Below are 17,755 nucleotides of genomic sequence, written 5' to 3' on the forward strand. Positions count from 1 at the left end.
TAATTTGAGTTGAATTTGTATTTTGAGTTTGTGTTTGAATATGCACATTTGAGTTATTATTTGAATTAAGAATCTATTTGAGTTTGTGTTTAAGTGGGTCAAAACTTGAATTTGTATTTAAATAATATTTTAATAAAACTCAATGGTAATAAAAAAATTTTATAGGGTATATAGGTGGGATTTTATTCGTCTTTTCGTTGTGAACGTTTAGAAAAAAAAAATCATCTCAATCGGAATTAAAACGAAAAAGTTATGATGTTTTTAATAATAGAAAAAATATTATACATCAACTTGAGTTGGAGTTTAAGAATTTGAGTTCAAAGAGAAATTTTCATAGATTAGAACCATTTTTGATTTACGTGTATTTTTTGTGAGAGAAAATACTGTAGCGAACCACGAACCATGATTCGAATCAGGGAACGAATCTAGGTACCAAACATCCCATTAAACTCAGATTTTAGTCCCAAACTCAAGTTAAAACTCAAGTTCGAACTCAAATTTTATAAACAAACATGAACTTAAATAAAATTATAGTATTATTTATTTCACCGATTCAAGTTTAGAATTTGAGTTTTATAATAGTAAAAAACTCTCAGAACTAGTCACATCTAATTTTTTTACTATAATAAAAATTATCACATAAAATCACATCTGAACTTAAATTAAAAACTCAAATTAACGAACTAAACGAGCCTATAACTTAAATTCAAACTTTGGTTGAGTTTTACTCCCAAAAACAATCCTAATTAATTTACCGATTATGCTATTTGGCTCTTTATCCCGAAAATTAATAGGGTTCTCCGGTCGGCCCGCCCTCGCCCTCGCCCTCGCCCTCCTTCTTCGCGTTTCGCGCTTCACCACTCGCTCTTCTTCTTCTTCTTCTTCTTCTTCTAGGGTTTTGCATCCGACGGCGGGTGAAGCTCTGACGCTGGCCGACTGAAGCTCCGACGGTAAGTCTTTAATTCTCTCTCTGTTTCTTTCTGTTAGTCCTACATTTGTGTTTTTGTTGAGGGTATTTCATCCTTTATTATTTTCTTTTCTGAAACTGATACTCCAAATTGGAAAACCCTACTCACCTTTAGTTTTCATCTCTTTCAGTTTGACACTTTCACTTATCGGCTCTCTCTCTCTCAGACTCAAACTCACAACCTTTGCCCAGTGATCTCCTTCTCCGTTTTGTCTCCTCGGCGTCTCTGAGTGAGGGTCTCCTTGCTTCTAGTCAACTCTGATTCTGGTGAGCGTTATTCTTATCTTAATTGTTGATAACTCTGTTTGTTTCCTCGTGGATTTTCCATTGTTTCGATTTTTTGTTTCAATTTTTTTTTGTTCAGAGTGTTTTTTGGTGATGCGGCTTGTTTGATTGCCGAGAAACAAACAAAAGCATTCGATGCAGAGTTGAGTTTTTTGATTGTTGTGTGTGTCAATTTTCTTTTTAACTTTTATAATTTTTTTTTTCCATTTGTTTCTGTCTCACAAATGAAGTTTAAAGGCAAATCTCGAAATCTTCTCTGGTTGATCGAGTCAGTTATACTCATGAGAGAGAGAGAGAGAGAGAGAGAGAGAGTAGGATATTAGGAATTGGCCTTGCTAGGCTTTTGGCCTTTTGTGCTTTAGTCTAACCCCCTAGTGAGGAAAAAAAAAAAGGGGGGACAATTAAAGTAGGTGAGAAAAATCATGCTAGCGCCCCAATCTAACAAGGACTGATTTGATGACTTGCTGTTATATGGAGAGTAACACAGCATAATCTTTTATTTCATCTACATGTATTGGTGCTATTATGCTATACGAAGTATAAAAGGAAATTTGAGATTCTTGTATTTTGCTCTACTTTGTATGAGGTTGCTAAGAAAATCTTACATTTTATCTTCATGTATCAAGTTATTAATTTCATACATTAGATAAACAAAAATATCTATATCTCTGTAAATTTTCCATGATATGGGTGGTTTTCATACGCCTGAATCCTGATATTTTTTTCCGCTCTTATTGGCAATCAAAACCAGACAAATGGAAAAGACAAGCATACTTGTGGCATGTGGCCTTACCAACATGAAGCTATTATGATTTACAAGCACTTGTCATCAAGAGATTATACGGGTACAATTGATGCGGAATCAAGAATTTATGCAAATACGAAAGCCAGGGAATAGAAATCAGGTAATACTATCCCTTGATCATTAAAAAAAAATCTATGTATTGTTGTTTAACATGGTAATTTTGAGGCTAGCCCTGTTTTTGGTAATTGTCTAATTGACGTGCTAAGCCCTTTAAACTACAAGTGATGTCATATTAGTTAAACTGCTATTTCTCTCCATTTGTAGATTTGACTTTCATGTTCCTAATTTAAGATAATAAGAAAAAGAAAAATCATCGCGTGTTTAACACCATCAGCAATATGAAGCTTATTCTGTTTTTTCATCAGTTATCTCTGTTTTTTTTTTTCCCCCTAAATTACCGTTGCAATTTGAAATGCCAATTTTAACGCAATCAAGAAGTTGCTCAAAGAAAGAAATTATATCTTGGAATTTGTAGAGCATACAGTCTAATTAACTCCCAATGTTTCCAATTCTTCATTTTTATTTGTCCACCATCTTGTGTTGGTTTCTTTAACTTGATATCATATATTTATAATCTCTCTGTATCTATCCTCAATCCATGTAGTATTTTGATTAGCAAGAAATTGTATTGATGGCATTCATTTTTTTTTTAATGTTTGTATTGTACAGAGCAGTTAACAAATCAAACCTCCTCCAAGTTTGGAAGTGTGAGAAAGTGGGAGACTTAGAGTTGATCTTGAGAGGAAAATCAAATCAAATTCAGATTGAGATGAGATGAGCCAACAACAGCCTCATTGTCAAGCCACTATTATCATGCCTGACGCTCAGCCTCTGCCTCAGCTCTCATTTCGGGCTTCAGCCTCCATGCCCCAAACTCAAACTCAAGCTCAAGCTCAAGCACACACTAACTATGCGGATCAAGCTTTGATCCCTTTTCCTACTCCTCAACCTCCCGCTCCGGCTCTAGTAAGTTCTTCTCGTACGTCTTTTGTATTTCTTCCCATCTTTTTCCTTTTCTGTTCAATTATAGGTTCATGCAATAATGCAAGCAATGGATTATCTTTTTAGGGTTATGGTTTTTTTTTTTTTTTTTTTTGACTTCCTTTATGCTTTTATTTTAGGGCTGTATTTTTTTGTCATTTGATTTCCTTTTCTTTTTTCTTTTTACTTTTTCTGTGAGGTAGGCTATTTATAGTTCTCTGTGTCTTCTCCCCTTTTTGGGTTAATGAAACAATGGATTTTAGACCACTGTTAATGAAAGCTTAACCAGTGTCTTAAAGCACTTTGGTTTGCTTAATTTTCAATAAGTTGCTGAAACAAATGATTTGTTATTCTTTTTATGCACATAGTTCATCATATTGCTTACATATGTATCTTGAACAATATAAATAGGCAAACTTAAACATCTAATGCACAAGAATCGCCTACAAGAATGCACTCACAAGTTGAACATACCATTGCCCATTTATCAAATCGTTAATGAAGGATTTCAACACGCCCCACAGTTTAGAGCAACTGTATTAGTTGATGGTGCCAAATATACTTCTCAAAAGACCTTTTCCACCTGTAAAGCTGCTGAACAAGACGTTGCCAAACTTACGCCGAAGTATATATCCCAGAAAAAGCATGATGATGGTTTTCCATGGGGATTTCCAGATGCATTGCCTCTTATTCACAAGGTTAGATTTTTTTTTTCTCAATGAATCTCACATAGCATTTTCTCTTTATCTAACTACTTTTTCTTCCTCAATCAGTGCTCTTGAAATGTTTATGGTAAAATGTTTGACAACTTTTCAAGTTTCCTTTAATCAAAGAAAAAAAGTGAAGGTTGCAAACTGTGTTCCATACGTCATTGAAAATTAAACAAAGCTCCTTTAATATTTTATTTTTGCACCTAGTCCCAAGTCTTGCATTTTACTATTGCTTGCCAGGTGAAGGGGAAAAAAAAGAAAAAAGAAAATGCAAAAATGAGGTGCAACTTTCTAGTGGTTATTGTGGTTAATGCTAAGTAAGATTTTGTTTCCTTTTTGTATTTCTGAAAATTACACAAACTGTTCCATACTTATTTATTTTAGCAACTATTGGTCATTATCGATGTAGTGGTTTAACTAAACCGTTCTTGATTATTTTTCAGGACACAGTCTTTTGCAAGTCTATCTTGAATGAATTTGCTACTAAGATGAATATGGAAATGCCTACTTACAACACCATTAAACCCGAAGGATTGCTTCCGGTGTTCAATTCTTCTCTGGTTTTCAATGGTGTTTCCTACACTGGTGGCGCCGGTAAAAATAAGAAAGAGGCTGAACGATTGGTGGCTCGTACCATTATTTTGTCACTTTTGGGTACCTTGACTACATTAGTAATTACAATTTTGTTTTGAGAACACTTGATTCTTAGGAGAAAATGGTGTCTTCATGCGTGGCCATATTGTGGCTGACTAATTGAGGATATTGCAGGTGATTCTAGAATGGGGAGAGTTCTTTATGATATCATTAAATCTAAAGTCAAGCTCTATGCTGCGTTGCATAAGGTTAGTAACCTTAGCACTGTTCCTTCAATGGCAAACATGACGCATTGTTCTGAGGGCGTGTCTGGTAAAGATGTTGGAGCTGAAGCCAGTTTGGCTGCTAACAATGCTCTAACAGCTGCTAGTAGTCTCCCAACAGTTGTTGATAATGCTGCGGCTGGTGCCGTTCCCGACTCTGGAAATGGGGTGCCAACATGTAAAGTCCAGATAGTTGGGCCACAACCTTCTTTTGGAGTAAACAATCTACTTATGCGAGCCACTCAAGCAACTGAATTTCCAATTGCTGTTCCAGACTCTGGAAATAGGCCGCCAAAGCATGAATTCAAGGCACAAGAGCCAGAACATTCTTTTGGAGCAAACAATCAACATGAGCCAGCCTCCCAAGCAACTAAATTACCAATTCAATTTGTGCATCCAACTTCTGCACTCTTTATGGAAACTGGTCCAAGTTCAAAGAAGCGCCGTAAGAACAAGAAGAAGGCTAATAAGAGATTGTGCACTGGTGCTCATTGAGTTTTCTCTTCTTCCCCAAACTTTTACTTCTGGTGTACACCTAGTAAGGATTTAGTGTCCTGAGATTTAAATTTGCCTAAAAATATTTTTATTGCATAAGTAGATGAATTTTACTCTGCAGTTTGATTTGGAGGTCACTACACTTTCAAGTTTGTTGTGCTACTCATAAATATAATTACTGTAGGTTTCTAGGGCAAAAAAAATTGTATATTGCTCTATTGAACTACATTTACACGGCTTTTATAGGGAAAACATACCACCTAATTAGGTATAAAAATCCCTCAATTAAAGGAGATCTTTATTTTAAGGAATCTCTTTTATTTAGATAAATAAACTACTTTTCGAATCTATCTCACAACTCCTAATTGACCGGTTTAAATGGGAAACAATGTCAAACATCCTAGTTTCTTTATTTCTACACTTCTCTTCAAGTTGGTGCATAGATATCTGTCATGCCCAACTTGCTAATAAGAAACGCAAAGCTTGGTCTGAATAATCCCTTTGTGAGAATATCTGCTACTTGTTGCAATGTTGGAATGAAGGGCATACAAATAGCTCCAGTCTCGATCTTTTATTTTATAAAATGCTTGTCAATCTCAACATGTTTAGTTATATCATGTTGGATTAGGTTATGGGCAATGCTAATGGCTGCCTTGTTATCACAATACAACTTCATAGGCAGTCACTGGTCTTCTCAGTTCCTCCAAGATCCGTTTAAGCCATAACATTTCACAAATTCCATGTGCCATTGATCTATACTCTGCTTCAACACTACTACGAGCCACAACATTCTGCTTTCTGCTTTACTAGGTTTCCCCACATAAATGTACAGTAGGCTGATGTAGACCTCATATCTGAAATAAACCATGCCCAATCTGCATCTGTGTAGGCGTCAACACCTCGATGCTCGTTCTTTCCAAAGAAATAAGTCTTTTCCTGGAGAATTCTTCAAGTATCTAAGGATACGGTAGACTGCTTCAAGATGTTCCTCATGAGGAGAATGCATAAACTGACTTACTAGGCTCACGGCAAATGCTGCCTGGCAGTGCATGTGACAAGTAAATTAGTTTTCCCACTAGCTTCTGATATTGAGTTGTATCTACTGGTTTTCCTTCCTTGCTCCCAAACTTATGATTCGGATCAATGGGTGTTTCGGCAGGACGACATCCACTCATTTTAATTTCTTTAAGTAAATCCACCACATTTCCTTTGAGACACCGCAATTTCCCTTTTTGACCGAGCTATCTCCATACCAAGAAAATACTTTAGTGAACCCAGATCTTTGATTTCAAACCCAGAGGCTAGGCACTGTTTCAACCGCTCCATTTTTGTCACGTCATCCCCAGTAAGAATAATGTCACCAACATAAACTATAAGAACAGCTATCTTCCCACCAGCTGAGTACCTTGTGAACACGGTGTGGCCTGCCTGTCCCTGAGCATATCTTTGTTTTTTTACAAACTGAGTGAACCTCTCAAACCAGGCTCTCGGTGACTATTTTAAGCCGTACAGGGATTTTCTTAGTTTGCATACCTTTGAGCCAAACTTCTTCTCAAAACCTGGAGGTGCATTCTTCACATCTAGTTGTTGAAGTCACCAGTCTAGATTAGCTACAATTGTTAAAAGCACTATGACAGTATTCATCTTTGCCACGGGTGCAAAGGTCTCAAGGTAGTCAATACCATACGTTTGAGTGAACCCCTTAGCCACCAGGCGAGCCTTGTATCTTTCTAAGGATCCATCGGATTTAAACTTGGTTGTGAACACCCATTTACAGCCAACTGTCTTCTTTTCAGCTCCATTGCCTGCCACGTTCCATTTTTTTCAAGAGCCCTCATTTCTTCAAGAATAGCTTCCTTCCATTCAGGAACCTCTAGAGCATCCTACACATTCTTTGGAATCTCCCACTAGATAATTGTGAGACAAACGCAGAAAACACTGGGGACAAATTTTTATAGGTAACAAAATTGGGCATTGGATACTTGACACAACTTCTGACACCTTTACATTGAGCAATTGGAAGGTCAAGTTAAGACACAGGTGCAGACTCTTGATGTAGAGGATCTATGGGAGTAGGTACGGACTGACTAGACTCTTGATGAGGAAGATTTATGTGAGTGGGGGCTTTATGAGGATTAGCTGGAACATCAATAGAATTCTAAATGATCTGAGGTGTACTCTTGACAATGTTGGGAGGTGTCAGTCTTATTTCCTTGCTTCCGGTTCCTTCTCGAGTAGACAAGTAGCTTTTTTGTACCTGCTTGTTCATTATTTCCATGTTTACTAATATTATGAGATGGCTCTATAGTTCCAGCATCCAAGTTTTCATTAGTCAAATCACTAGGTTCCACATTTATTAAGAAATTTAGACTTTGAACATTATCAGATGTGCCAAGGAAATCCAGAAAATCAAAATAATCTTCACTTAGGCTCTCCCCTTGAAGATGATTATCAAAAAATGGTTGATCTTCAAAGAAGGTTACATCTAAAGTAACAAATATTTTTCTTGTTCTCGGATTATAGCATTTATACCCCTTTTGGTGTAGAGCATAGCCTACAAAAACACTTATGAGCTCGAGGATCTAATTTTTCCTGATTTTGGTCATGTATATGGGTAAAGGCACTACAACCAAATACTTTCAAAGGTAAATCAGATATCAATCTTAAAGTTGGAAAGGCATCTTTAAAGGTATTAAGTGGAGTTTTGAAGTTCAAGATTTTTGTAGGCATGCGGTTTATGAGGTATGTTGCAGTTAAAAGTGCTTCTCCCCAAAGATACTTAGGGACATGATGAGTGAAAAGTAGTGCCCTTGTGACTTTTAAGAGATGTTTGTTTTTACGTTCTGCTATCCTTTTTTGTTGGAGTGTATCTGGGCATGTGCTTTGATGTATTATCCCTTTTTTTGAAAAATAATCCCCTAGGACTTCATTAAAGTATCCTCTCTCATTGTCACTTCTGAACACTTTGATTGTTTTCCTGAAACTATGTCTCAACCATTGTATAAAACACTTTAAAAATCTCTTTTACCTCAGATTTATCCTTTAGTAAATAAACCCAACTAAGCCGTGTGTGATCATCAATAAAACTAACAAACCATTTTTTGCCAAACATTGTTGTGACTCTAGATGGTCCCCAAACATCACTATGAATTAACAAAAAAGGTTTTGAAGCTTGATATGGTCTTGAAGGGAAAAAAGAGCGATGATGTTTTGCCAATTCACATATTTCACATTGAAAAGAAGATGGACTTTTATTTCGAAATAAATCAGGTAACAAGTGTTTCAAGTAATAAAAACTTAGATGTCCTAGTCTATAATGCCAAAGCATAACATTATTAGAAACAGAAATAGAGTTCAAACAAGTATTTTGAACTTGCTGTCCAGAGTTGGTTCCATCTTCAAGGATATAGAGTCCGCCACTTTTCCTAGCACTGTCAATCGTCCTCCCCGAGACCATTTCTTGAAACTCAAACCGAGAGGAGTTAAAAACAGTACAACAATTGAGAGTATTAGTAATTTTACTAATTGACACAAGATTACAAAAAAGGTTAGGGACATGAAGGACATCATGCAAGATTATAAAGGGATTTATCCTGACAGTTCCTATTCCAGCAACTGCCGAGAATGAGCCATCAGCGATTCTTGTCATTTTATTTCCTGCACATTGAGTATAGGTGGAAAAAAACTGGGAACAGCCTGTCATGTGATCAGTAGCCCCTGAATCTATGATCCAGAAACTGTTTTGACTGGGGCTGCTGCTAGAAAAAACCGAGACAGGGATAGAGACAGGTTTACCTGTTTGGACAAAGGAACAGGAAGAATTTGATGGGTTTACTCGGAACTGAGGAGATTGGAGAAGTTTGTGCAATTGCTCTAGTTGGTCATTTGTGAAAGGAAGCGATTCTGGAGTACTTTGTTGCCCCTGTTCTTCAGTGGATACTTGGAGTGCCCGATTGTCTGGAGCATTCTTCTTCTTCCAATTCGGAGGCTTCCCATGGAGTTTCCAGCAATTTTCCCGTGTAAGCCAATGTTTCTTGCAATGATCACACCACGGTTTCTTCTTCCTGTCATTCTCCGATTCATTCCTTGAAACAAAGGCCGAACTGTCATTGATAGCACCAGTGGCTGGTTTCACCTCAGAATCGTTTTTCAACATAACCTTCCTCCTAGTCTTCTCTCCTAATCTCAGAAAAAGCCTCTCGAAGTGTAGGCAAAGGTTTTTTTTTCCAAGAATCCTAGACCTAACCTCATCAAATTCCTGGTTTAGGCCTGCTAAGAAAAGATACACCCGGTCACTCTCTTCCATTTTCATAAACCTAACACTATCGGTTGGACAATCCCATTCATCATTGTAGCATTGATCTAATTCTTGCCACAAAGACACCATCTCATTGTAAAAGACAGTCACTTCACGTTCACCTTGCCTAGACTTCCACAACTTAATTTTTAGTTCAAAAATTTGTGAAAAATTTTCGGCATCGGAATAGGTTTCCCAAACTGCCTCCCAAACATCTCTAGCGGTGGGGAGAAAAAGGTACGATTTACCAATCATTGGCTCTATGGAATTGATCAACCAGGCGATGACTAATGAGTTCTCAGATCTCCATGCACTCAGCTTCGAATCTTCAGCCTTAGGTCTCTCCATGTCTCGAGTCAAATAGCCTAGCTTTCCCTTGCCGTCGATAGCCAGCTTCATGGATTGCGCCCATTCCAAGTAGTTCTTCCCATTCAATTTATGGAGCCGCTGGTGGTTCAGTATGGTTCGCCAGTATTATAACTCTCTGCCTTAGATGAAGCCGAGGATCTCCTTTCCTCTGTAGCCACCGTTTCAACCATCAAGGACAGGACGGCTCTGATACCATGTAAATTTCTAGGGCAGAAAAAATTGTATATTGCTTTATTGAACCGTACAACATTTACACGGCTTTTATAGGGAAAACATACCACCTAATTAGGTATAGAAATCCCTCAATAAAGGAGATCCTTATTTTAAGGAATCTCTTTTATTTAAAAAAATAAACTACTTTCCTAATCTATCTCACAACTCCTAATTGACCGGTTTAAATGGGAAACAAGGCCAAACATTATACTTTCCCTTATTTCTACAATTACTTTTTCTCTTGATGTACTTTTTCAACTTCTAGCGATAGTAGTAAGCTGATGGAATTGTTTGAGTAGGATATTAGTTTCGGTTCTTGAGTCTAAGCTTGCAGTTGGTCACTTGTTCCTAATTTTTTAACATGATTACTTGCCTTCCAAAATCTATGGTGTTGAACTGTTTTAGGTCCTGGGGACCATAAATAGATAGATAGCAGCTATGCATGTTATGAAAATTTATATTCTGCGCCCTTTTCGAAGGTTAATGTTTGGGAATAGAGTGCATTTTCAACACGATAGCACGAATTTACCAGTCCACCGTTTCTTTTGAACCACTGATTTCTCATTGTGTTAGCTTTAATAATCATATTCCTTCTAGTTCATCGCTACGGCCTCTAGGTTGGAGCAATATCCATCTAGACACTGCGTTGTGTTGGGATGAAATAGTACGTGTCCTGCATGGACAAAATTCATATGGATGTTTGCTTTTATGATTAGAAGTTGTCCCCAATTTGAACCTAATGGTTGATGAGGCTCATGCCATAGGGTTGGCTCGCAAACTCAAGCAAGACTGCAATTGGTGGTAGATCATTGGGATAATGATCCAGCCATTGTTGTTTCTTAACTCACTTTTCGTGCGTCTAGCCGTTCACTCTACATTTCTCAGATTATAGATGTGGCTTGTCCTCTGCATCTGCACTTCTGTTTTGTGGAATTCTTCATGATCCAAGAAGCACCAACTCTATGTCCCATAATCTAACTAAATGTGTTTTAGCCATTAGTTACATTGACGTTCTCAGTATCTGTCTCGTTCTTATGGAGTGCAGAAAAATTTGATTGAGTCGTTGTCTTTCAGTAGCTTTTGTTATATCTCTCTTTTTTTCAGTTGCATGCTCACTGTGACTGCACTGCTGCCCTAGGTTCTAAATGCCCGGGAAATTTTAATGTTATCAGACTGTGGTAATGTTTTATGTGAACTATGCACATTTTCTGTATTGCTTTTTTCTTGGATACATACGCACACACGAATATATAATATTGCAGAATTGAAGTTGTCTAATTGGCGTTTAAATTTGCAGGTTGTCGATTGCTCCCATGCCTTTAAACCAAGCTCCACCTTGTTCAGTGGCACAATGACCGGAACCAGTGGGAACATGTATCAGTAGCATTTGGCGTGGATCAAACCTTTCATTTGTTTCTGCTGTATAATAAACCTTGTTTTCTCGGCCCGGCTATTGGAATCTTAACTATACCGGCTGCTTTGTCTTCCTTTTTATCCATTTTTGAACCGTTGCGCGTTTGTTGAGATCAGACATAAATCTGGAACGGCTTTATCTCCACCAGAATGTACTATTTCAGGTGAGATGGTCGTCTCCACCAGAATGTACGGATTTCAGATTTAAAATTGAAAGGAAAAAAAATACTATTTCAGGTGAGATGGTCTACCCTTAATTTAGCATAGCTCCGTCCTAACAGAGAGGTCATTGGAAGCATATCCTATTGGAATGAATAAAATGGATGGTTTGTTATGTTTGGCATTAGGATAATGGGAGATTGTACTCTGTTGAATCAGACTACAAAATAAAAAATGGAGAAGAGGAGGGGAAGGGCGGTTCGGGTAGTGTTCCTAAAACGATCAAAATACCAGTGTAGAGTAAAGAAGCTAAGGTTATAATGCCCAAAACGGGTCGTATTGTCCTTCGGTAAGCAAAGTTAAGGTGAATAATGATGGCTGCGGCTATGAGGGATAATTTTGAATGCAAAATGCCTTGCAGCTTGGAAAGCTAGGGATTCCCTTGAAGCTTTTGTAATTGATGATATTTTAGAAACTATTTATGTTGCGCGTCATGGTGAGGCTTTTTTTTTTATTTTTTTTTTACGTTTTTCGTGAATTTGTAATTCACTGTTTAGCTAGTTTCGCTCTTTTAATTCTGAATGTTTTAGTCTGGGTGGGTTGTTTGTCTTAATTTGGACTCTTCTGTAAAAGCATACATTTTTTGCTCTGTGGATGAATGCCATTTTCACGTAAAAAAATAAATTTAGCAATATTTTTTTTATTAATTACAAGTGGGGCTATCATCCCCTATTCTTGATTATCCAACATCACGAGATCTGCACTTGTTGATGTTTGAAAATGATAACTAGTTGCCTTGATTATCTTCTTGAGAACAATTGAGAGCTATAACAAGTGTAAAGCGTTTTCCAATTCAAAGATTGTTACATTTATATGCGCTCTCTGTCCCTTTTTTCATAAACAGGTGGCAGCAAGGGCAAAAAAATATATCAAAGAAAGATGTCCATTTTTTTTTTCATTGTATTCAAAATCATATAATAATATATCAAACAAGCCAGAACCCGATTTTTTTTTTTTTTTGGCATTATATTCAAAATCAATCTTTGTACCATGCTTCTAAGCATTATTATGGACAACTGTCTTTATGACCATGTTGTCGTTTTGCCTCAAGGGGGGAATTTGGTGTAGGTCGATCATATTTGCATTAGCTGTCTCTGTTGTGCCTATTTAAAAGGGGTGATGGATCCCAACAAAGGGTGAGGACCTACAACGTGGTGTTGAATGTTGATTTTTTATTTTTTATTTTTGGGTTTCTTTTGAGCTTTTATGGCAGCTGTATTGTTGATACAATTATAAAGAAAACGTTTTTTTTTTTTCTTTACTATTTTATTTCCCTTTTTTTGTTGTTTGGCAGACCAAAAAAGAGAGGACCATAATCATCAAACAATTTGAAGAGCTACTACCAATTAATTCTGTACATACCTCCAATGTTATGGGATCTTCACAAACCACCACTTTCATACACAAACAATAATCTCTTCATCTACAAGTAGGAAACAAGATTTTGAAAAGGAGGAACAAAAAAAAGGAACAAAAAGATCATCTCAACAACCTCCAACTGCCTTCCCCCTCCCGGTGTCCGACTGGCCCTTAAGTGCCGCCGGCGACATTAGCTCAGATAGACAAGCTCAATCAAAGAGTTGAAAGAATTTTAAGAATTATGATAATATATGCCTCAGATACTCGAATGAGTTCGTGTTAATTATGAACGTTGGTAGCCTCTGCTATTTGATCTTGAACCCGGATTGTCACTCCGGTCGGTATCTGAAAATTCCTTCTGGGAATCAATCTCCATGCTACCTGCTTGAGCTCTTCGGTGCCTTCGATCCTGAAAAGTAATAAGCATGGTTTTACTAAAAAATTTAGACCGGAATAAAGGTTGAAAGCTCCCAATGTTTGGGAGGTTAAACATGATAAGGATTAAAGAAGTGCACAAACAAATGTGATACACAAACAAATCAGCTTCAGCTATGAGACAAAGTCAAGTTCATCAACATAAGGTCAAGTGGAGTCCAACAGAAACTGTCATAAAGATAGAACAAGAAACTGACCTCTCTTGAGATAGGATACTCCTCTGACTCAAGCATACGGACAACTTGACCCATCTTGGGTCTTTTTTCAGAATCTGGATCAACACACCTCAATGCGGTCAAAAGGGCTCGTTTTAGGGCTCTTGTTGATGGCCTCACCTCAATGTTTGGGTCTACGACTTCTTCTGAGCGCCTGCTACCGACCATCATCTTCAGCCAATCTACCAGATTTACCTGTAAGTATGATTTGACCTCATGTCAAATGAATCTCCAGAAACAGGTAACAACCGGGCCAATTTCATTTTTTGCCTATCCTAACTTTGGCGTTCTTCTAAAAAGATTTGAACACAACACTAAGCGGAGAAAACGGAACTAAACTGGGTGCTACAGTTCATAATACCATAATTGGGGAAATGGGATAATGTGATTAATACCCATGATAGTAACAGTAACTAATCAGAAGCTAAGTCAAAGACAGAAACATGCAGGAATTCATTGATGACACATCAACGTCCAAAGTAGGTACCAAAATTGGACCAATTGCAAATTGTGCAGTTGAGTCTTCAAACAAATTTTCAAAGTGCAGTCGAAAAAAATTACGAAAATTGATTAAAGAAATTTAATAGGGTAGATAATCTTACATAGGATATTGCAAGACAGAAGCCAGACAGGCAATAGCAAGATTAAAATTGTAACATAATGACTTGGTCAAAATGGCTTGGACATTTGGGTCCGAGACTGAATTAAAGTTGTCCAAGCCATTCATATGCCAATTGGTCAAAATGATTAATTCAAGTTGTCATATTTATAACTCCATAACCACTAACCAGGCAAAGTATATCCAATAAATGAAAATAGGAGAAAGCAGCAAGAAGAGGTCAATTTAACAGAACAATCACAGTGATCTAAAATGTCTGTGCAAGAGGTAAATTACTAAATTCCAATCACAAATGCATACCAATAGGATACACAATACACCATCTAATTCTTAACTTTTGAGATGGCAAGATGAGATGAGCATAGCAATAGTTTTGACAAACTCTTTCATTAGCAGAAAACAAAATAAGAGCATACCTCAGGGGCAGGGCGACCATAGTCTACAGGATCTCTGCCAGTAATTGCTTCTAAAAGCACAACTCCAAAGCTATAGACATCGCTTTTTTCATTCAAAAGGCCGGTATTCGCGTATTCAGGAGCGACATATCTGCAAAATGTTGGGAGAGAACCAGGACATACATGAATATGGTGAACAATTAATCCATGTGAACCAGTTTAACGACTTACTCCGAATGTCCGGAATTGAAGAAGACAAATTTGAGGACAGGAAGAAACTGTCATGCTCTAGAGAGAAGAAAAATACTAACCCAAAGGTCCCCATAACACGAGTTGTCACATGACTTTTCCCGGCACCCAGCAGCTTGGCCAGGCCAAAATCAGATACCTTCGCGTTAAAGTCATCATCAATCAAGATATTGCTTGATTTGATGTCTCGATGTACCACCTTTGGCTCAATAGCCTCATGTAAGTAGGCAAGACTGAATCAAGTAGTTAAATGAAACGAGAACTAAGAACGCAATAAAACATATATATGTATATATATTGGAAATATATTTGGCAGCTTGAAAAGGATGAAGATAAGTTGACATACGCCTTTGCTGTGCCAAGAAGGACCTTCATACGGGCTTCCCAAGTGAGATATCCATGCTGACGCATAGCTCCATGAAGCCACTGCTCTAAATTTCCATTGTTTACATACTCATAAACCAACATCCTGAAATTGACATATTCTTCATTAGTAGACTATGGTGTCAAATACCAAAAGGCGAAAACTGATGATCAGGTCACCTCTCAAATTCAAGTGACTACTGACATATATATTCTTTTCATTAACAAAGTGATAAGTATTTCATAATCTTTGTAGAAAACAAATTTAGATTGAAGACATGAAAAGACAATTATAGAATACGCTTAGAAAAAACAGCAGTGGTACCTATGAGTGCCTTCAATACAGTATCCCAGAAGACGAACCAAATTCTTATGGCGCACATGGCCAATTGCTTCAACTTCCACTCTAAATTCTTTCTCTGCCTGGCCCCTGTAGGATTATAAGAGTTCAAGCTCAGACAAGCACTTGACAACAAAAATGAGAAGCATATCATGCCAATATCAGAATGTAAAAGTCTTTAAAACTTACAGGTTGTTGAGGATCTTTTTAACTGCCACTGGGGTTCCATTGATCAGATGACCCCGGTAAACAACTCCATATCCACCCTCACCAAGGACATTTTCTTTTGAAAACCGGTTAGTTGCGAGCTCAAGATCTCTTAATGTGAACCAATGCCCCCAACCCAAGTGCGAGAATTCAGGCAGGCCACTCAGTGGAGACGGTGCAGTTATTGGATACGAAGAAGATGGCTTATACACAGTCATAGAACCGGAACTCCCTTCTTCTCCTGATTGTGAACCAGCACCATCCTTATCAAAGCGGTTAAATGAACCTGACTGACTGCTATTCCCTCCATTCTTTGCCTTCCCCATTCCCAGATGGAGTAGAACCTTGTCCGACTCTTTGTCACTGGATTTGTCATGAATGGTAAGAAGAATTCCATCCCGCGGAACGAATTCAGTTGCAGCTACTTGCTCCACTCGAACTTCCTTAATTTCTTTCGATACTGTCGGGATTTGGCTAAGGGGAACCCTGTCCCTAGCTCTTCTTGATTTCTTCCGGGAAGTAAGACAAAGTGACAGCACAGAAAGGATAATTATAATAAATAGTGCAACAGCAATACCAATTACTTCCCAAACTTTAAGACCAAAAATGGCCGTTTTCTTGGATAACTCCGCATTGAGATCAGAAGCCATATTTTTTAAGTATCTGGTTGCCTATAAAAATTTGAGCAGGATATGAATGAAAGTTTTAATCAAAGCAACATCTAATATAAAAAGTTCTCACTTGTTCCACCTTTTACAAGAACCATAAAGAAATCTGATATCATTCCAAATCATTCACTCTTTATGAATACTATCCAAAGTTAACAGTTAACACGGTTACAAGCTACTTCTTTTAAGAATGAGATTCATTGACAACATAAACACGAACAGATCACAACACGTGTTAACAGTAAGATCCCATTATATCTTAGAGCAAGTTATTGGTCCATAATTAGAAAACCATTTCAACAAACAAAAACACAAACTTTAGCCATAAAAAAGGGCTAAACTGATAAACATAATAGAGACACAAAACGTTACAAAGAATATAGAAATGCGGATGATATAAGGAATTGATTATGTTGATGCTTACCTCAATGTGATGAGATTCACAAGGGCAAACCTTCAAAGCCCAGATCTCAAAAACTCCTTCAACATTCCCAATAACCCCAGATCTCTGACCAACCCAAAAGAAAAAAAGAAAAAAGCTCAAAACTTGAGCTAAGAAAAACCCATTTTGCTTATGAGAAAATCCAATTATATAGCCAACTTCTACAAGCTGAAGATATGAAAACCCTTTCTGGGTTTTCTTTGTGGGGCAAATGGGTGCCTGAATCTAAGCTGGGAAGGAGCTTTCTGGCACCAGACACAGCCCTGCTGAGACCTGTCAAGAACCCAAAACCAAATCCAAAAAAAAAAAAAGACAAATAAAAAGGTCTTGTGGCTCCTGACGACGTACAGGTACATGGAAATTCTGATATTATTCTTAGTAGTAGTGGGGGAAAATAAGAATAGTAAGAAAGAAAAGAAGAAATGGAGTTATCAGTGGTAGGTGCCCTTCCAACACATAAATAAGTTATGAACCCGTTCACTTCACGAATTAGCGTTATTATAATAAAAAGTTTAAAAAAATAATTATATTTAATTTTTTTATTATAATAAATTTTTTTTTTTACATAAAATCACAATTAAACAGACTCTGTATACATTATAAAAACATAATACAGTGAAAGAGCATGGAAGTCTAATGTAAAAAGGTCTCCTTGGGCTTTTTTTTGATTTGTTGTCAAAGATTACTGATTATATCAGTAATATTTATGGCTCATTTAGTACGCTGATTTAAATTAAGATGTGATTTTATATGAAATTTTTTTATTAGAATAAAAAAATTAAATTTTTTTATTAGAATTAAAAAATTAAATATGATTATTTTTTAAAATTTTTTATTATAGTAAAACTTAAA

At 37.0% G+C, this 17,755-nt stretch overlaps 2 protein-coding genes across 6 annotated transcripts; one reads left to right on the top strand and one right to left on the bottom strand.

Annotated features, from left to right (window-relative positions):
• Positions 1-761: 761 nt before the first annotated feature.
• LOC21405450 (double-stranded RNA-binding protein 4) lies at positions 762-11,505 on the top strand. Of its 5 annotated transcripts, none has more exons than XM_024164645.1 (8): positions 762-950; positions 1,099-1,234; positions 2,004-2,157; positions 2,727-3,023; positions 3,563-3,736; positions 4,192-4,402; positions 4,517-4,590; positions 11,277-11,505. In XM_024164645.1, exons 4-8 carry the CDS (start codon positions 2,832-2,834, stop codon positions 11,361-11,363), a joined length of 738 nt encoding a protein of 245 aa, XP_024020413.1. In that variant the 5' UTR covers positions 762-950; positions 1,099-1,234; positions 2,004-2,157; positions 2,727-2,831; the 3' UTR covers positions 11,364-11,505. The 5 variants fall into 5 exon arrangements, with proteins under 5 accessions (XP_024020413.1, XP_024020410.1, XP_024020409.1 ...); XM_024164642.1 differs by having other exon boundaries at positions 4,517-5,143; positions 11,277-11,308; XM_024164641.1 differs by lacking the exon at positions 11,277-11,505 and having other exon boundaries at positions 4,517-5,388.
• Positions 11,506-12,930: 1,425 nt separating this feature from the next.
• Positions 12,931-17,314, bottom strand: LOC21405451 (probable receptor-like protein kinase At5g18500). The gene is made up of 8 exons (XM_024164611.1): positions 16,886-17,314; positions 15,776-16,464; positions 15,572-15,676; positions 15,230-15,352; positions 14,946-15,116; positions 14,656-14,785; positions 13,603-13,815; positions 12,931-13,379 (listed from the first exon to the last, which is right to left on the bottom strand). Exons 2-8 carry the CDS (start codon positions 16,441-16,443, stop codon positions 13,254-13,256), a joined length of 1,536 nt encoding a protein of 511 aa, XP_024020379.1. The 5' UTR covers positions 16,444-16,464; positions 16,886-17,314; the 3' UTR covers positions 12,931-13,253.
• Between the last annotated feature and the right edge of the window lie 441 nt (positions 17,315-17,755).

This window comes from Morus notabilis, unplaced genomic scaffold (assembly GCF_000414095.1).
Source record: "Morus notabilis unplaced genomic scaffold, ASM41409v2 Scaffold283, whole genome shotgun sequence".
Taxonomy (NCBI): domain Eukaryota; kingdom Viridiplantae; phylum Streptophyta; class Magnoliopsida; order Rosales; family Moraceae; genus Morus; species Morus notabilis.